We start from the raw sequence: 21,141 nt of genomic DNA, 5'->3' as shown, positions 1-21,141 counted from the left end.
TAAGATAAAGAGAGATGGAAGAAAAGTGTTTAATAGAAAAAATATGAATGAAGACGGGGTCTTTACAAAGTTCTACTAAAAAGAATTGCCTATTATACTTAAAAAGAATGAATTTTATGGCATTATCTCTCAATTTAAAGACCACTGGTGCCCAGTGGTCAGGGAGAAGTGTGCCCCTCTTTTTTTCCTCTAGGTTGGCAGGTATACTGTATCCCACAGGGCTTCAAACCAGATACATGCCAGGCTCTTCCCACCATGGCTTGGGGTGCTGTCGTCTGGTCTCACTTTACTCTCCAAAGCTGGTGCTGAGGCACTCAGCTGCTGGGGTTCTGAACTGCTTATGTCCACACCCTCCACCTAGATCCATAGTGTCCTTTTAACTTGCATAAAGTTTCCTCTGCCATTTTCTCCCTAATTCTTTCTTGAGATTGCACTCTCTCCACGTTTTTTTTAACTATCTTCCGCTAGACTAGAGCAGTAAGCTGCCTCCCTATTCTGCCATCTTGGAGCATCTGCCTAATATACTTCTGATGATGCTTTTTATCTTAGATATGTTCATCTCAAAGAGCCTTAGTACAGCTAAATAGATAACAAGAATCTTCAGGTTTTAATAATCCCTGAGATTATTAAATCAGGCAGAAATTTTTAATTCTAATTTAAACAGAATAGATCTCAGACTGGTTTTTAAAGGGCTAAACATTTTATAAGCATATATATTTGTATTCTTCTGTAAGGAAGTATAACTATTTTAATATGTTTAATATAATCCACCTATGCGTTTGTTTTTAAAATTTAACTGTAATACTAGGTATTTTGTGGTATCTGCTTTTCCTAACTACATCTGACTAGCCTAAAGGATAGACACAATCTCAAGGAAAACTCACATGTAAGTTGGCCAGGGATCTGTGATTTGATATGGTTTAGCTCATAACTTTGGATTAAAATTGAGTTTAAAAACTCTGTTACAGGGCCGGTGCTGTGGAGTAGCAGGTAAGGGTGCCGCCTGTAGTGCCAGCATCCCATGTGGACACCAGTTCGAGTCCTGGCTGCTCCATTTCTGATCTGGCTCTCTGCTGTGGCCTGGGAGGGCAGTGGGGGATGGCCCAAGTCCTTGAGCCACTGCACCCATGTGGGAGACTTGCAAGAAGCTCCTGGATCCTGGCTTTGGATGGGCGCAGCTCCGGCCATTGCAGCCATCTGGGGAGTGATCCAGTGGGTGGAAGACCTCTCTCTCTCTCTCTCTCTGCCTCTCTTTCTCTCACTGTGTAACTCTGACTTTCAAGTAAATAAATAAATCTTAAAAAAAAAAAAAAACTTCGTTACAAGTTTCAGTCATTGCTGTGAGATAAGGGTCAAGTCTGACCCACTGTAGCTTTGTGCCAACCAAAGTTCTGAGGAAGTCAAAATTATGAGTCTTAAGTGTTTCCTGAGGGTTGTCTCAATTCCTGAATAGAATAGTAAAAAGTCACTTTGGAAAAACTTGGTTTGTCACTGATCTTAAGAAACTCCTTATAACTGACACTTAAAGGAATCATATAGTAAATGCCAGCGCATGTATGAGTACCCTCCACTCTGCTTTTGGAAATGCACAATGATCCTGCCCATTCTTAAAATATTAGGAAATCTCTCATTTATCAATTCTGTTTTACCTTATTTTAAATATCAATACTAGAATACTAGAAATAAATTGCATTGAGAATGTCAAAGCCTGGGAATAGAGCTGGGTTAAACTTAGAGTTGGTAGAATTTTTGTAAACTTAGTTATATAGTAAAATTATATAAAACTGTACTAATAAACCATAAAGAGATCATTCTTATCTATTGACATGGGTTTTGCAATTTTCTGAGGTCATACAAACATGTCACTTATAACTTAGCTATAAAACTCAGCTCTGGTGAAAGTGCTTAGCTAAGTTTATCCATGATATCTACCGTTGAGTAGGTGACTATCTCTCAACTAAGAGGTTAGTCAATTTAACCTCAGATGCTTCAACCATTAAAATGGGAACAGTAATAGAGATTTATGAGCATTAATGAGAAAAGATATATAAAGAGTCTGTCTACTATAGTTTAAGCATATAAGAATTTACACGATGGGGCCAGTGCTGTGGCAGAGTGGTTAAAGCCACCACCTGCAGTCCCAGAATCCTATATGGGTGCTGGTTCTAGCCCTGGCTGCTCCACTTCTGATCCAGCTCTCTGCTACAGCCTGGGAAAGCAGTAGAACATGGCCCAAGTCCTTGGGCCCCTACATCCACATTGGAGATCTGGAATAAGCTCCTAGCTCCTGGCTTTGGATTGGCTCAGCTCTAGCCATTGCAATCATCTAGGGAGTGAACCAGAGGATAGAAGACCTCTCTCTCTGTCTCTCTGCCTCTGCTTCTCTGTAACTCTCCTTTCAAATAAATAAATAAATGTCCTTTTAAAAAAATTTATGTCAGCTAGTATATCAATCAATATGTTACCTACTTAATTGAAAATGAAACTCAATGAAGGGCAGGATGGGAGAGGGGAGGGCCGCAGGAGGGAGGGAGGTTGGGGGGGGGAGCCAGAACAATACAAAAGTTGCACTTTGTAAATTCACATTTATTAAACAAAACAAGTTACCTACTAAATATGATTTTGATATAATTAGCAGTGGCTATAATTAAAAAAAAAACTTAAAGAATTAATGCAGTGGGCTGGCGCTGTGATGTAGCAGGTAAAGTCACCACCAGCAGTACCAGCATCCCATATAGGCACCAGTTCAAGTTCTGGCTGCTCTACTTCAGATCCAGCTCTCTGCTATGGCCTGGGAAAGCAGTAAAAGATAGCCTGAGTCCTCGGGTCCCTGTACCTGCATGGGAGAACCGGAAGAAGCTCCTGGCTCCTGGCTTCAGACTGGTGCAGCTCTGGCTGTTGTGGCCAGTTGGGGAGTGAACCAGTGGATGGAAGACCTTTCTCTCTGCCTCTCCTTCTCTCAAATAAGTAAATAAATCTTAAAAATAAAGAATTAAGGCAGCATCAGTTTTTATTTTCTTCATTCTGGTTATTATACTCACAGTGAAGATTACTTGTTTCTTGATTACAAAAAGGAAACAAAACCACATATTCATATCCAATTTATAAAGAAAATTATAAGAGAAAAAGAAAACTTTCAAATTTTAAATTATGATTATTTTAATATATATTCTGGAATTACTATTTCTAAAAGTAGGATTGATCTAACATATGTTTATCTTTTATTTTTAAGCATAATTGTAGAACTCTTATTTAATGGCCTCTCGTCATAAACTAGCTATAAAAACGGGAAGGTAGCTCTCTTTTTAGAGAAGCAGGAGAGAGAAGGAGTAAATTCTTTTGCCTTATCCTGCCTAGGTTCAAATCCCAGCCTTTCTACTTAGTAGTCATAGAATCTTGTATAGGTCATTCAAGTTATATATCTCAGATTACTTATTTGTGAAGTGAGTTGTTGTAAAGCATTAAAGGAGTTAATATACAGAGTACTAAAGAGTGCCTAGTATGTAATAAATAATGCTTACATGTTAGCTATTATCACAAATGGTCAGACAAATGTATACCAATTATATATTTTATTCAAAGTAAAAGCAACTTATAGAATCAGTTGTGTAAAATATTATCTCATTTATATAAAAAGAACAAAGTACAAAGGTACTTCAAAATGTTCATGGAAAAAGGAAATGAAAAGATGTTTATTTTGGTGCAAAAAAAATTAATTGCATAGGAACTCTTCAAAATGTCTGCTGATAATACATATTATGAAAGAAAACTATGCATGGGTTTCAAATGTTTTTATAAAATAAGTAATTTTGTATATAATAATATATCTATATAGGTATATATATGCACAAAATATTAGAGAGGTTATACATTAAATTGCTAACATGATTATCTCTGGGTAAGATTTTCATTGACTCTCTCAAGAGTCATTCATCTAAGTAAGTATTCATGGCTTAACACATGCACATGTTTGTTAAATTTCAAGACTGATCACTCTGAGTGGCATAGATAAGTGACTGAAATTAGTACTAGGGGCTGGTGCTATGGTGCAGTGGGTTAAAGCCCTGGCCTGAAGTGCCAGCATCCCATATGGGCACCAGTTCTAGTTATGCGGCTCCTCTTCTGATCCAGCTCTCTGTTATGTCCTGGGAAAGCAGTAAAAGATGGCCCAAGTCCTTGGGCCCCTACACCCAAATGGGAGACCCGGAAGAATTGCCTAGCTTCTGGCTTTGGATTGGTGCAGCTCTGGCCATTGAGGCCAACAGGGGAGTGAACCAGCAGATGGAAGACCTCTCTCTTTGTCTCTACCTCTCTCTGTAACTCTGTCTTTCAAATAAATAAAATAAATCTTTTAAAAAAGATACACTAGTACTAAATAATGATAAAACAACTGTAATGTTTCCCTTTCACTTTAGTGGAACAAAAATGCCATTTCAAATTTCAAGTACCTTACATGCCCAAATAGTATATATTCTGCCTGGTTTATGGAGGAATAATCTCCAAAAAAATTTAAAATTCTAAAACAGGATCCTAAATTTTATTTAATATTGTATGACATCCTTTCTAGGAATGAAATAGTGCCTACTTGGAAGTTACTTATATAAGCCTCACCTTCTTCAACTATAAAAAAGGAAAAATAAACTATAAGGATTGAAAGAGAACATGCAGTATTCATGCAGAGCATGAGAACACTACTTGAACTTTTTAACTCCATCACTATTTACATGATAGTCTAAAAAGAATAATCAGTTATTAATATTAGTCTAATGTACAGACTGTACTTTCAGTACATGAGAAACACACAATTCTGGGGTGAATTCTTGGTAAGTTAAAAACTTCTTATCTTAGTTCTCCCACATGCCATTTCTGTCCAATATGTCTCTCTCAAATGTCACCAGTTACATATAATATCCCAAATTTCTGACCTATGCTGATGACATATATTCTTCTATTGTGACGTCATCGAGTACTTTATATGGTAATATTTCATATGTGATTTTTTTCTGGCTACTGTTTAAAGAGCACTTTCTGTTTGTGGAGTAAAGCCTACCACTCTATCAAAATATGTAACTGAAGGATTACAGCATGACTACCTGTGATTTTACTTCTATATTGCTGCCTTAAGCAGCAATGAGTAAACCTTCTAAATTATGCCGAAAGACTTCTTGTTCAAGAAGCAATATATTCTGCAATCTCATTGACAAAATTGTTAAAAGACCATCCTTGCAGTTTCTGGGTCAGTGGGGATATCACTGTTATGAGCCTAGAATTTACAGAACACTGGCAAAAATTCTGAGGTACGTCGACTTGGATGGGTTTGACACACTACTCACAGATTATATTGCATTTGTGGAAAAATCAGGATATCGCTTTGAACTAAATTTTAACCTGGAATTTACTGAAATATGTGTGAATACAATTTTGTACTGGGTTTTTGCCAGAAAAGGCAATCCTGACTTTGTGGAATTACTTCTCAAGAAGACAAAAGACTATGTTCAAGACAGAAGCTGTAACCTGGCACTGATATGGAGGTAATAATCTTATGTTTTTACCATAGAATTTTTTCTGAAATTAATATGAGTAGTTGCTTTATATATAGACAAGAAGTGTTTTTTCACTCCTCATGCCTTTATTAATGTATTCAATAAAACCTTACCTAATATGTATATAATTATATATGAATAAATTAGCTTTCCTCTTTACAGTTTATATATCAGTGTTCAGTGTAATATTAGAAAACTTAGTTTTCTCTAACTAGACAAATGGTTTTATGTAATGCTGTTATCTCTTCTTTGTGAGAACACTGCTATGTACATAAGTTGACTTTCGAAGTACAACTCAAAATATACATACATCTTCACTTATTAACAATTATTAAACACAATGATTCCTTATTTGTATGTTAAATATTGATAAACTTAACTCCAAATTCTCCAAAATTGAGCACAGTTAAAGTATCTGGTGCCATCTGTTATAAAGCCAATTTTTACAGAGTCTGAACAGATCAATCTATGTGACCTTTTATGTAGACTCTGTTTTATGGATTCTAAAGTTACCTAGTTTGCACCAACTCCAAATTAATCTGTGGTGTTTGTTATCCACCTGATCAAAACAGATGTGCATTTGTTCAATAAACTATTTATTGATCCTCTTATTATGCATGCCTCACTGTAAGAGGTACAATGGCAGGGCATGCATGCAATGAAAAATAAGAGATCACTTAAAGATTAAACCAATTTAGGTTCTGTCTGAAGCAAAATTGTTTGCTTGATTATGTATCATTATTGGAAAACCACTGGATGACCCAAGTACATTAACTGATAGCTGTGGTTTGGAAATATCAACAGAAAAGGCTCCTGATTAGCAGCTTTTGGTTTTTTTTTTTTAAGTAAAAATTATATTTGTAACAATAAGAGTCATAGTAGCTTTTAAGACTAAGCTTAGTAATGCTGGCAAGCTCATGGAAAGAATGGAGTAACATAAAGAGAAAATAAATTTTAAAAAAAGAGGGTGGAAGAGTAAAATTGGAAGGAAATGAAAGAAAAAAAATACATAGTGCAGAATGATAGAGTGTTACTAACAACTGTCTCCAGAGACAGTTTGACTTAAATGCTTCCACAATGAAAAAAAAAATCATTAGAAGCTAATTCTACTTTATCACATATCACTTAGATTTTCAGAATCATGGACTTTTAGATTTGGATGGAGACTAAGAATTCATTAGCAAACCTTTACTCTGGACAGCAACATCTTTCACAGTATCATTGGCTGATGTTCATCAGTCTCTACAAAAACAACTGTAGGAGTAGTGAGGTAACTATTTCCAGCAGTAAACCATTCCTTTGCCTGAGGATCCTTCTTCTGCCCAACTATACGCTTTCACCCCCCAAAGATTTTACCCAGTTCTATGACTTTAAAATGTCTATCTCTAGCCCTGATCTCTCTTTTAGGCGCCAGACTCCTTCTCTATTTAGCCGTCTACTTATTGCCACCTGGCATCTTGAATTTAACATAAATAAAAGAATATTGGTCTCTGTCCCTGTCAACCTGCTTCTTCTCCAGAATTCCCCACCTAATTAACAGCCTCAGTTGCACAACACAGAATCTAGGATTTATTCTTGATTCATCTCTTTTCTTTACCAATATATCAGCAAGTTTTTACTTCATTACTAAAATACATTCCAACTAATTCCACATTCCATCTCTATTTCCTTTTTTATTTTATTTTATTTTATTTTATTTTTTTATTTTTTGACAGGCAGAGTGGACAGTGAGAGAGAGAGAGAGAGAAAGGTCTTCCTTTTGCCGTTGGTTCACCCTCCAATGGCCGCCGCGGTAGGTGCGCTGCGGCCGGCGCACCACGCTGTTCCGATGGCAGGAGCCAGGTGCTTCTCCTGGTCTCCCATGGGGTGCAGGGCCCAAGGACTTGGGCCATCCTCCACTGCACTCCCTGGCCACAGCAGAGAGCTGGCCTGGAAGAGGGGCAACCGGGACAGGATTGGTGCCCCGACCGGGACTAGAACCCGGTGTGCCGGTGCCGCAAGGCGGAGGATTAGCCTAGTGAGCCGCGGCGCCGGCCATTTCCATCTCTATTTCTAACCTAGGTGAAGCCATTATCACCTCTTGCCTAGACAATGTCAATACACTCTTAGAGTATTCCAGATTCCATTCTTTCCTTCCAACTTCTATAATCTATTCATGACACAGATGCCTGAGTGATCTATTTACAAATGTAAAATACCTCATATCACTCATATTACCCATGCTTCAAATCCTTCAAAGGTTTTCTAAGTAGCATAAAATTCAAATTGTCCCTTTTTAAAAAATTGACAAAAATATATCCTCAATATTACTCCCAAGCCCAATCTCATTGTACCCTGTTGATCACTATAGCCCAGTAATAGAGGTTTGATAACTGAACATCTTCAAGTTCATAACTGCCATAAAACTTGTAATAACTATTCTTTCTGCCTGAAAAACCTCTTCACTTAGATCTTCCTAAGGGTAGCTCCTTTTTATCAGCTATATCACAATATACATCTCAGCTCTCACAGAGGCCTTCCCTGACCACTACCTCAGATAATCTTAAATATTTTAATTCTCTGAACAGCAGTGATCACTATTTGGTATATTTTTTTCAAAGATCTGTTTGTTTACCATCTACTCTCACAAAAAGTACATTTCATGAGAGCTGCATCTTTCATTACTTCTTCTGATTGAATCCTAGTGTGCAGAACTATGTTAGATACATAGCAAATGCCCCAATTTTTGTTGAATAAAGAAGTGAATTTTGCAGCAGCGGCATCCCATAGGAGTACTACTTTGTGTCCCAACTGCTCCTCTTCTGATCAAGCTCTTTGCTATGGCCTGGGAAAGCAGTAGAGAACGGCCCAAGTTCTTGGGCCCCTGCTTCCATGTGGGAGACCCGGGGAAGGCTCTGGCCATTGCAGCTATTTAGGAAGTGAACCAGTGGATAGAAGATCTCTCTCTCTCTCTTTCTCTGGAACTCAACCTCTCAAATAAATAATATCTTTTTAAAAGGAAGTCAATTTTGATATGGTTTTATTTATTCTTCTCATGGTGTGTTGAAATCTGCCTCCATTTCTCTGACTTTGCTGCTGCAGGTATAAATAACAATGTCTACTTTTTCCTCTCTTTTTTTAAAGGATAGCTATTATTATTTTCTTCTTCTTTTTTATATTTTTATTTATTTAACAGGTAGAGTTACATACAGTGAGAGGGAGAGACAGAGAGAAAGCTCTTCTGTCCATTGGCTTACTCCCCAAATGGCCGCAGTGGCCAGAGCTGCACCAGCCCAAAGCCAGGAGCCAAGTGCTTCTAACTGGTCTCCCATGTGGATGCAGGGGCCCAAGGACTTGGGCCATCTTCTACTGCTTTCCCAGGCCACAGCAGAGCTGGATTGGAAGAGGAGCAGCCAGGACTAGAACTGGCACCCACATGGGATGCCGGCACTGCAGGTGGAGGATTAACCTACTGTGCCAAGGCACCAGCCCCTATTTTCTTCTTTTTAAAAAGATTTATTTACTTGAGAGCCAGGAGCTTCCTCTGGGTCCCCAACATGAGTGCAAGGGGCCCAAGAACCTAGGCAATCTTCCACTGCTTTACTAAGCCATTAGCAGGGAGCAGGATCTGAAGTAGAGCTGCTGGGACTCAAATCAGCACCCATGTGGCTTAACCCACTATGCCACAGTGCCAGTCTTCTACTTTCTCTTTTATGTGAAACCTCTCAAATACTTGAACATAACTATTATGTTTCCATAATGAATACCCTTAAGTTTCTTCTTATCTGTTGCCTTCTTTCTACAACAGCATCATTCTTTGGTCACTCTACCTTGTAAACACTCCAGTTTGATAATTTCTCCCATTTTTAATGAAGTGTTTCCAGGTCCTTGGAGGAGAGGAGATAGAATTAATGAGGGAAAGTAACTTAAGTTTGCTTGCTTTTACCTCAAACCTGCAAAAGATATCTAAATTATACTGTGTGACAGACTTAAAATGATTAAAAAGATTATTCATTTAAATAATAGTCATTTATTTATTAAGCATTTCTAAGTGCCCTGAACTGTGTTCATTTGTTAGGGTCACAAAAACACAGCAAATGTATTTCCTGATTTGGGAGAGTTCACATGCTAGTGAGGCATAAATCTAAAAGAAAATTATAGTTACATGTTAAGTACAAAAACAAAAGCACATACAGATGGAATGAGAGAAGGAAATAATCAACATTGTTGGGGAAGAGTGGGTATCTGAGAAAGCTCTCTAGCAAAGGTGATGTCTTAATGTATCTAAAAGGAGAGTTTTTCCTTTCTTTACCTTTAATAAATAAAATCTAGACAGAAGAATGCTGAAAAACAGCATGTTGTATCCAGTCACTATCAGCAGTTTACTAATAGCTAGAGAGTAAATGGGAAACAGTAGTGACAGGTGAAGCACTGACGTAAAACCTTGAAGGACTTTGTAAGCCATTCTAAGGAACCTGAAATTTTCGCAATGGGAGACACCCAGCTAGTGAAGGTCAAACCTATAGAATAAAAAGATGCATCAGCCCTCTCTGAGTTGTGAGGAGAGAGCCTGAGGCTGGGGCAGGAAAACCAGTTAGTAGTCTACTCAAACACACCAGGTATAATGGCAGCTCCAGAATTCTATATATAAAAGGAGGGGGAAGCAATCTGATTCACAAAGAGGAAGAGGATGGAAGAGTTCCTAGACATCAAATTTGCATAACATATACAGTGTGCTTACTTTATATGAGGGTACTTCAAAAGATTTATGGAATAACAGAATCAAAATATATTTATTTTGATACAAAAATTTTTGAGATCCAAGCATAATGTTTTCATAACATGCATTTTCCATGACTGCTCTTTGAAGACTCCTCATATCCATGGATCTTAAAAGTTTTTGCACCAAACTTGTCTCTTAATTCCATCTTTTCATGAACTCCTTGAAGTGCCCTCATGTGTATATTTATAATAATTTTGCTCTCAAACCATCCTCCCCAATCCCAGGTTCCAGTCACCCTGAATACCACAATTGTCCAGGTAAATTATAATGAGAAAAACTAAAACAACAGCAGTGAGAGAAATAAGAGATATTTTAAATATAACAAGGAACAGTGAGTGTTTAGAGGTGGAGAATCAAAGAGAAGGAAGAGGTAATCCTCAGCTTTCTAAATTCTGATGCTAGCTGACAGCTGTGTTAGTTTCCTGTTGCTGCTATAACAAATTGCCACAATCTTAGTGACTGAAAACAATGAAATTTATTATTTTATAAGTCTGGAGGTCACAAGTCCAAAATGAATTTTACAGGGCAAAATCAAAGTGTCAGTATGTCTAGTTCCTGCTGGAGACTCCAGGAGAAAATCTGTTTTTCTGCCTTTGCCAGTTTCTACAAGCCATTTGCATTCATTGACTCATGTTCTCTTCTTCCACCCTCAATGCCAGCAATGAAATTTTATTATATCCTCTTTACTGACTCTGCTTTTATCATTCTGACACTTCTTCTAAGGAGCCCTGTGATTACAAGGGACAATCTGTATAATCTCTCATCTTAAGACCCTTATCTTACTCACATCTGCAAAAACCCCTTTGGGCATTCAGAGGTCACTATTCCCCTGATCAAAATTATCACATCATAAAACTATCAAGTTATTACAAGAAACCAAAGTCAATATTGGAAATATGGGTTTGCATTGCCTAGGGGGGATATCCATGGAAAGATGTATACTAGGCAGCTAGATATATTGTGCCATTTTTGATGTCTCTCTCTTGACATCTCATATCTAATCTGTTGTCTGCTGGTTCTACCTGCAAACAATATACAGAATCTGTCCACCTACACTTTTATCGTCCTCTTCCAAGTTAAGTAGTTCACCACTTTCTATCCTCTATTAAGTCTCAACAAAGAGAAGATCATGTTATTTTACTACTCAAAATCTCCAATAGCTCATTCACTCTGTTTGGAGTAAAAGGTAAAGTTCTCGGGTTAGCATTATGGGTGCAGCAGCTTAAACTGCCACTTGGTATTGCCACATCCCACATCTGAGCATCTGGAATCAAGTTCCAGCTATTCCACTTCTGGGCCAGTTTCCTGCTAAAGTACACCCTAGGAGGCAGTTATTTGGGATCCTACCACTCATGTGGCAGACCCAAATAGGGTTCCTGGCTCCTGGCTTTGGCCTGGGCTGCCTTGGGCTTTTACAGGCATTTGGGGAGTGAGTCAGCAAATGAAAGATGTTTCTTTCTGCTTTTCAGCTAAATAAACTTTCTTTAAAAAGGCAAATTTCTTATTCTTGAACCATAAATCTCTACATGGTGTGACACCCTATTTATTCTGTTTTCATTTCCTATTACTACTAACCTTTTCCACATTTTCAGCCACACTGGTTTTCTCCCTTCATCACACCAGGCACACTGGCTTATATCCCTTAAATATCCAAGTGGCTAACCTCCTCATCTCCTTAGGTCTTTGTGTAAATGTCACACTTCAGTAATACTCCTTTTCCTGTCATCCTATATAAAATAGTAAAAAGGCCTCATTGCACCCCTTAGCATATCTATATTTTTTACCCTGCTCTACTTTTTTTTTCCCACAGCACTTATCACCTAATAACATGTTGTAAAATTTACTTATTTGTTATAGTCATCCTACGTGGTAGGCCATCCCTCAGAAATAAGCAAGACAGCAAGGGTCTTTTATATATTCCACACCCCTACAGTCTAGCATATAGTATACATTCAATGTTTGTTGAAATAAAAAATGAACAGTAGTTAAAGTTATGGTCCCAAATGAAATTGCCTGAGAATAATTAGTCAAATGAAAATTGCTCAAGAGGCCATGAATACTTACTTAGATGCTGAGCACTGAAGAAGGGAGGCTGTGAAGGAAGACTGAGAAAGGAGAGCTAAAGAGATAGATGGGTAACTTGGAGAGACTGGTCTCAGGAAAAGGAAAACACGATTTCAAAAATGACAACTGCATTAAATATCACAGAGGAAAAATTATTAGGGAGAAACATCTAATAAATTTCTCAGAACTCAGGGAGAATGAGTAGAAATAAATTCATGAATAATTACAGCTGGAAAACAGAATCATTCTCTGCTTGTCTATATGGAAAAATATCCCATTTCGTAAGTGTATATGACAGGTTTTCACATACGGAGGGTTCAGTCCATTAACCTCACATTTAAAAACTGATTCTTACTTTGCTTGCCTCACTCCATCCATATAAGTACTGTTATAATTAACTGTCACTACAGATTAAGCAAATTTTGGTTTATAGTAACATATTCTTTAAATGTGAAAATTAATCATATGTCTTTTGAGTACAGATTAGACTTTATTTTTTTTTTTGAAGATCTGAACAACTAGATTTTTATTAAAAATTCATTGGACTTGCCCCAAATGGTAGAGTTAGAAACGTGCCAGGGGATTCCAATTCAATCCCATCAAGGTGGCATGTACTAATGCCATCTCACTAGTCCAAGTGATCAATTTCAGTTCACAATTGATCACACTGATAGGTCTAAGAGTCAAAGGGATCACATAAACAAGACTAGTGTCTGAAAATGCTAACTGATAGAATCAAAAAAGGAGAGAACAATCCAACATGGGAAGTGGGTTACACAGCAGACTCAGAATGGCAGATGTCCTAAACAGCACTCTGGCCTCAGAATCAGCCCTTAAGGCATTCAGACCTGGCTGAAGAGCCCATGAGAGTATTTTAGGCATGGAAAGCCAAGACACTGTAGAAAAAAAAAAAAAAAAAAAAGAGGACCTAAATGAAAGATCTCTGCAAGTGAGATCCCAGTAGAAAGAACAGGCCATCAAAGAAGGAGGTACCTTTCTCTGAAGGGAGGAGAGAACTTCCATTTTGACTATGACCTTGTCTAAATAAGATCAAAGTCAGCGAACTCAAAAGGCTTTCATAGCCTTGGAAACTCATGACTAGAGCCTAGGGAGATTTCTGACGCCATAAACAAGAATGTCAATTTGTTAAGTCAACAATAGGAGTCACTGTGCACTTACTCCTCATGTAGGATCTCTGTCCTTAATGTGTTGTCCAATGTGAATTAATGCTATAACTAGTACTCAAACAGTATTTTACACTTTGTGTTTCTGTGTGGGTGCAAACTGTTGAAATCTTTTTACTTAATATATGCTAAATTGATCTTCTGTATATAAAGAGAATTGAAAATGAATCTTGATGTGAATGGAAGGAGAGAGGGAGAGGAGAGGGGAGGGTCATGGGTGGGAGGGAAGCTGTACTTTGGAAATTTATATTTATTAAATAAAAGTTAAAAAAAAATTCATTCGAGAAGGTGAGAGAAAGTGGTTCCAATGCAATTACATGAACCATCACCATTGCATCCCTCTGCATTAGCAGGAAGCTGGAGTCAAAAGCTGGAGCAAAGGGACTGGCACTGCCATGCAATAGGCCAAGTTACTGCCTGTAATGTGCACATCCCATATCTGAGTGCTGATTGAAACCCAAGCTGCTGCTCTTCAACTCCATATCCCAGCTGATGCATCTGAGAAAGTAACAGAATATGACCTAAGTACTTGGGCCCCTTCCACACTTACTGGAGATTTAGATAGTTCCTGGTCTCAGCCTAGACCAAGCATCAGCCATTGGAATTATTTGGGAAGAGAATCAGTGAAAGGAAGATTGTATCTCTCCCTTTCCCTTTGTCTCTCTGCCCAACAAATAATTAAACTTCTTCCCAGTCTCCCACGCAGGCATAGGTGCACAAGTACTTGGGCCATCTTTCTCTGCTTTCCCAGGCCATAGCAGAGAACTGGATTGGAAGTGCAGCTGGGACATGAACCAGCAACTATATGGGATGTAGGACCCACAGGCAGAGGCCTGGCCTATTATACCACAGTGCCAGCCCCAATATATATATTTTTTTAATGTTTTGAATTACTTTATTTTAGAAAAACAAAGATTTACAACTGGTGTCATGAATTCAACAAGTTAGTAATACAGACTTTCAAAAACTTTTATAGATTAACCTGAAGAAGAAAATTAATTTTTTGTTGACTCTTGGACTCAGACACATTCAGAAAAAAAATATATATATTTATAAAAATAAAAAACAGTAAACTTAATCCCAGAAATTAAGTGATAGTGTTAACATCTCACGTTGGCTTATATAACAATTTCAGTGTAAGAATAGCTGAGCATTCTCTCCCCTGTCTTACCTCCATGTCATATGATTCAATGATGAAAATTTACCTTTTCCAAAAACAAAACCAAAAAAGAGCCCCCAAACAAAGTATAAGAAATACCATTAACAACCAAGTCTACTAAACAAAAACAACACAGCTAGATGTTGTAGTTACTCATCCTCCCCTTTCCTTCAACCTCTACACATTTGGCATCTTCGTGTTATTTCCATACCAGATACTATGAAATACTATGTGTGAGGAGGAAAATGAAAATTCCAGGTATAATACACCTCAAACAAGTTTTGGATAACAATAGCTACAGAATATTTATTTATACAATGAAACAAAAAGACTGCAAGCTATAATAGATACAGAGTACTTGAAAAAAAAAATGCACTTTGAAATACCCTTTACTATTGTCTGCCCACCAGTTTCACCAACAGCAATGGTCCAAAATTCTGAATTTTAAAAGTTAGAAATGGAACGTCATTGCAGCTAAAATGGTAAAAGTCCAGCTTCCAAAGGGATGGCATTACTCGTATGCAGTTTTGATAAGATTCACCAAGATTAGACTTTAAAATCACATTTTAAACCTACTTGAGTTTTAATCATGTTTTCAATATTCATTCAATATCTTAACATCTTAGAAAGAATTAAGGGCCGGTGCCGCGGCTCACTAGGCTAATCCTCCACCTTGCGGCGCCGGCACACCAGGTTCTAGTCCGGGTCGGGGCGCCAGTTCTGTCCCGGTGCCCCTCTTCCAGGCCAGCTCTCTGCTGTGGCCAGGGAGTGCAGTGGAGGATGGCCCAAGTACTTGGGCCCTACACCCCATGGGAGACCAGGATAAGCACCTGGCTCCTGCCATCGGATCAGCGCGGTGCGCTGGCCACAGCGCGCCAGCCGTGGCGGCCATTGGAGGGTGAACCAACGGCAAAAGGAAGACCTTTCTCTCTGTCTCTCTCTCTCACTGTCCACTCTGCCTGTCAAAAATAAAAATAAATAAATAAATAAAATAAAAAAATAGAAAGAATTAAAATCTCTAAATTTTAACAATGATCATGTAGAATCCAGAATTTTCACACTTAAAAGACTTTTACATACTTATATGAATTTTAAGACAAATATTTTAAGTAGCAAGATGAATACATTAAATTGGCTTTGAAAAGTATAAATGATTGCATATCACCAAAAAAAAACCCCAAACTTGACAGTGTTGTATGCTACAGAACAAATTCAAAGAGAAAAAAAATATATATATATATATATGTGTGTGTGTGTGTGTGTATATATATATATATATTCAGGATGTATGTATGTATATATATATACACACACATATATATTCAGGATGTATATATACATACACACATATATATTCAGGGTAATTATATATATTAAATATTATACATTATATATATATATATATTCAGGGTGAAAGTTAAAATTTTTCAGTTAAATAGTTGAGTGGCCACTATGGACCCAGCATTATTCTAGGTACTTAACAATACTGTAGTAAGTTAAAAAAAATTATAGACCTTTGAAGTTTAAATTTTTATAGAGTCTTGCTCAATCATTTATTTTAAAGATGAACAAAATTCCAAAATGAGAAGAGCTTAATGGGAGTATGAACTAAGTGCTATGAGGAATAAGAGAAAAATCAGGGTTATCAAAGAAGTCTTCACAAAAGAACTTATTGGATAGGGTCTTATAAGATGAGCCAGACTAGTTCCAGAACAGAAACAGGACATACACCAAGCAAATAGATATATGTTAAGGAGCTGGATACAGTGGTGGTTTGGGAAACTCAATTAAGATAGATACTGTGAAAGGAAAAGTAGTTTAAGATCTCTATTTTAGATATGTGTTGAAAATATTTGTGAAAGACAATACTGACCTGGAGATGATTTCAGGCGACAGTAGATAGATAGGTGAATAGGTAGGTAGGTAGCCAGTGGCAGATTTATGACAAAATCCATATCTTGATTTCTGAAATGCTACTATACACTATACTATTTTACTTAAATTACAAAATTATGGAATTTCTGAGTTCAGTGGTGATAAAGTAGTTAATTGATCTAGTGATTTTTCCAACTATCCTTTTTGGAGCCCCTGAAAAGGGACCCAGTAGGTGGGAGGGCTCTAGGACCCTCAAATCCTCTACAATCAGGAACACTTAGTTTTGTAGGATTCTTCAGATAAAAAGAGCCAGAAATGGGGCCAGTGCCATGGCTTACTTGGTTAATCCTCCACCTGCGGCGCCAGCATCCCATATGGGCACCGGGTTCTAGTCCCAGTTGCTCCTCTTCCAGTCCAGCTCTCTGCTGTGGCCCGGGAAGGCAGTGGAGGATGGCCCAAGTGCTTGGGCGCCTGCACCTGCATGGGAGACCAAGAAGAGGCACCTGGCTCCTGGCTTCGGATCAGCGCAGCGCACCGGCTGTAACGGCCATTTAGGGGGTGAACCAACGGAAGGAAGAGCTTTCTCTCTGTCTCTCTCCCTCACTGTCTATCTCTATCTGTGAAATGTCAAATAAAAAAAAAAAAGCCAGCTAAGATAAAATATTTATTTTATATAAATAGTGCAGGTATAACAGCAATCCAATACTGGTGCCTAAAACATTCTTTCCAATCTTTTTATTGGAAAAATCTACAAATCATTCAAGTCTTAATTTTCAGATAATCTACAGGAAATTATTCTTCCAGGTAGAGTTAAGCTTCCCTCCTCGGTGCTTCTATAGTACCCCAAGCTTGTTTCTATCTTAGCAGTTAGTACCTTGTTTTGTATTTATTGGATTATTATCTGTTTTTCTTACTAGGTACAATAATCAAAAATTACTTCTTTCATATCAGTGAATCTATTCCTCAGTCCACTCTGGACAAGCAAGCATTAAATTAATCAGTTAATGAAAGAATGGAAACATAAATATATGAGGAAACTGACACTCAAAGAGGATAACTTACCCAATATCACACAGCAAGTTAGGAGAACAAAAGTGTACAACCAAGAATGATTAAGTCTATAATGTTTATTCCATTACACTTATTGTCTCCCATTTTTATTAAGTACATGCAATCTTAAAGTTCTCCTTTTTGAACAAGACTTTCCTTGCTCTACATTTGTCTACAACAAATGTTTGTACTTTGTTATTCTGAAAATATATTAGTATTTTATTAGGCCAGTCAAGAGAATTATCAGAGACAAGAATTGTTAGTAAAATTTCCCTTTAGTATGAAAAACTATTTTACTTGGCAAAACCAATGCTTGCTGTTAGAAAATCTCTTTTGGCCAGGAATTTCACAATTATATTTACTATTTACCTAGAAAGCACAAAGGTCTATTAAATGATTTTAAGTTTCAAATAACATTGGAAAAAAATACAATTTTCCTTTTTTTCATGAGAGCCATTTTCAGGTTTAGCCATCATTTAACACTCTAGGAAAAATAAGACTTCAGACAAGACCCAAATCTTTACTGAAATGGCTCTTATCATATATTTCTTAAGCACATAAACACCGATTCCAATGTTATTAAAGTGAAAAAATAGAATTAAAGCAGTTGTACTTTTTTCATCTAATCACCAAACTCAATTTAAATTCGTGTTTAATATACAATCGAGAAGAACATAAAAGGATATCAAAATGGCTCATATAATCCTGTTCTACTAAAGAGAAATGAAAAAAAGATCTTTCCTTCTTTCCCTTTTAGATTTCCCAGAGCTTCATCAGTTTTATTACTGTCCTAATGAGTATGGACTTTTCAAATGAGAAACACAGAATTGCTATTAATATGCCATTATAAATCCTTTTTGTTTACTTTTACAAATGCAAAGAGAGTTTAAGTGTGTAGTTTGAGTCTTCTTTTAACTTTTGGTTTGGTATGATTCACAGAGTAGAAATTTTTTTTTATGTAAAGATAAAGCTATATTAAAAGCTATTTAAGGTATTTAGTATTTAAGGTAATGCTATTATTTTCCCAATACTAAGACAAGATGTTTATCACATTTCTTAATAGTATATTCAGTGAGTTTTTATTTTGTTTGGTTTCCAGAACTTTCACACCAGTATACTGTCCAAGTCCACTAAGCGGCATCACACCTTTACTTTACGTAGCTCAGACAAGACAGTCTAACATCTTAAAAATACTCCTACAATATGGAATCTTAGAAAGAGAAAAAAATCCGGTCAACATTGTCTTAACAATATTGCTCTACCCTTCAAGAGTAAGAATAATGGTTGATAATGAATTGGTTGACATCCAGGAAGATGCCAAAACATGTTTAGTGTTATGTTCCAGAGTGCTGTCGGTCATTTCAATTAGGGAAATAGAGGTAAGTAAAAATATTGTCTTTGAGATCAAATATTGATAAATTTAAAGATAAAATAGTGAAATTAGGACTAAGGTTTCAGCTTAAAAATTAAAGTAGCATTAAGAAGGTAATAGATAGCATTAAAACTGCTTGAAGATAAACTTAAATGACTTTAAGAGTTGGGGGTGGGGAGAAAGAGGGAGAGAAAGAGAAAGAGAATATGAATGAATCTTCCATCTACTGATTCACTTGCCAAATGGCCGCAACAGCTGAGGCTGGGCCAGGCTGAAGTCAGGAACCCAGAGTTTCATCCAGGTCTCCCATGTGGGTGGCAGGGGCTCAAGTTCTTGGGTCATCTCCCATGCTTTCACAGGCATATTTGGAGGGAGCTGGATCAGAGGAAAAGGAGTGTAGATTTGAACTGGTGCTCTAATATGGGATGCTGGCATTGTTAGCTTGCCTACACCACAATGCTGGTTCCCAGCATAATCTTTTCTTCTAATTTTTCACGAAGTTTTGGAAGTATCATCATAGTTGACAAAATAATAATGAATCACACTAGTATATGTAATATAATTAGATAAGCAAAAGTTTCACATAGCATGTGGCAGATAGGTTCTACTGTGCAAATATCTCTGTAATACAGTGATATCCCTTTCTTCTAACTCAACATATTGACAATTGGTTTCTAGAATCAAGTATTTCAAAATATATTTTCCTAAAACTTGTAAAGACACCTTTACATTTGGACAGACCTCTAGTCAGGTCTTACTGTGCATGGAATTTTACCTGCCAGAGTTGCAATCACTTTGGGAACTCTTAGGCTTTACATTGTCTGTGTCTAACTCCAGACCAACTGAATTAGAATTTCTGGAGTAGAACCTGAGCATTGGTAATTTTTAGACTCCCAGATTATTTCAGTATATGGTCAATTTGCCAACGAGCACTCTAGAAGGAAAAGCTGAAAAATAAAAGTACAACTCGTCTAAAGTTAAAAATTTACCCATATTCAGTTATAAAAATATTGCTTTATGTCCTTAGACATATTATTTACATTTTATCATTGTGAGAATAAAATGGGAATAAAATACCTGCCTCAGGTAAAAATGCTTTGGAAAAAACATTGCAAGGGTTATGTAAATTTAAGATCTATTTTCTGAATTTAAATGAAAAATAAAAATATTAATAATTTGGACTAATCAATGATTAACAGTACAAAAAGTAAAACATTTCCATTTTCTTCAGACACAGCTAAGTCTGGGAAGACGTCCAATTATTTCAAATTGGTTAGAGTACATTCCTTCAACAAGATATAAAGAACCATGTGAACTATTACATCTTTGCAGAATAACCATCAGGACTCAACTATTAACCAACAATATGCTTCCAAATGGAATATTTTCACTTCTAATTCCCGTTCGTCTACAGAACTACCTGAATTTAGAAAGCTAATATACATCTTTATTCTAAGTTCTTTGAGGATGCTCACCATTGTCTGGCTTTGAAGTTAATAAACTATTAATATCATGGCAGTTTTTATTGCATTGAACGTTCCATTAGAAATTTTTTTTCACGTAATCTTCTAAATGTAGAACTTTCGCATCAATGTATGACGCTACCCATTATCTTCTATGCAGTGGGATAAATTACATGCATATTGATACAAGTTGAAAATTTATTTTGATCCAATGTTTAGATCAAGACAAAAATGTTACCAGTTAAACCTACATATTCTTTAATTACAAGGAAACTTATCTACAAAATTAAACTCACTCAAAGACAATTTTAGCTCTTTTGTTTTCAAAAACCAAGGGTATTTTGTTTTCAAATACTAGACTTGGTTCTCTATAAATATGTGGTGTAGCTTGTAAACAAACATCTTAACTGGAAGACAATTCTTCATGGGCCTCTCATCTCTGCCTGTCTTAGGAACAGAGGAATAAACTGCCATTTATTATAGACTAGCTTTTCAAGGGTGTTTTTAGAGCAAACTGCCTTGGAAGGTACAGATACCATCTTTGGAGCAGTTTTTGTTTACTATCTAATGCAATAAAGGTAATGTCTTCCTCCTTGGCAAAGTCTGAGCAGGCTTGCTTGATGCTCATTATAAAGACTGGAACTCCCTCGGCTGGCGCCGCGGCTCACT

At 36.9% G+C, this 21,141-nt stretch overlaps 1 protein-coding gene across 1 annotated transcript; it reads left to right on the top strand.

Moving 5' to 3' along the window:
- Positions 1 to 5,130: 5,130 nt before the first annotated feature.
- ASB17 (ankyrin repeat and SOCS box containing 17) lies at positions 5,131 to 20,447 on the top strand. Its single transcript, XM_062193402.1, has 3 exons — positions 5,131 to 5,531; positions 18,737 to 19,016; positions 20,241 to 20,447. The coding sequence occupies exons 1-3, from the start codon at positions 5,131 to 5,133 to the stop codon at positions 20,445 to 20,447; spliced, it is 888 nt and encodes a 295-aa protein (XP_062049386.1).
- Positions 20,448 to 21,141: the final 694 nt, after the last annotated feature.

Source organism: Lepus europaeus, chromosome 5, assembly GCF_033115175.1.
Source record: "Lepus europaeus isolate LE1 chromosome 5, mLepTim1.pri, whole genome shotgun sequence".
NCBI classification, from domain to species: domain Eukaryota; kingdom Metazoa; phylum Chordata; class Mammalia; order Lagomorpha; family Leporidae; genus Lepus; species Lepus europaeus.
The sequence above is the reverse complement of the archived record's forward strand: the minus strand, read 5'-3'. Positions and strand labels throughout refer to the sequence as shown.

What these genes read in the sequence shown, in the direction of transcription:
- ASB17 (XM_062193402.1), top strand. Translation starts at nt 5,131, where the DNA reads ATGAGTAAACCTTCTAAATTATGCCGAAAGACTTCTTGTTCAAGAAGC. An exon ending in AACCTGGCACTGATATGGAG is followed by an intron (nt 5,532 to 18,736) that starts GTAATAATCTTA and finishes TTTGGTTTCCAG; the next exon opens with AACTTTCACACCAGTATACT. An exon ending in TTTCAATTAGGGAAATAGAG is followed by an intron (nt 19,017 to 20,240) that starts GTAAGTAAAAAT and finishes CATTTTCTTCAG; the next exon opens with ACACAGCTAAGTCTGGGAAG.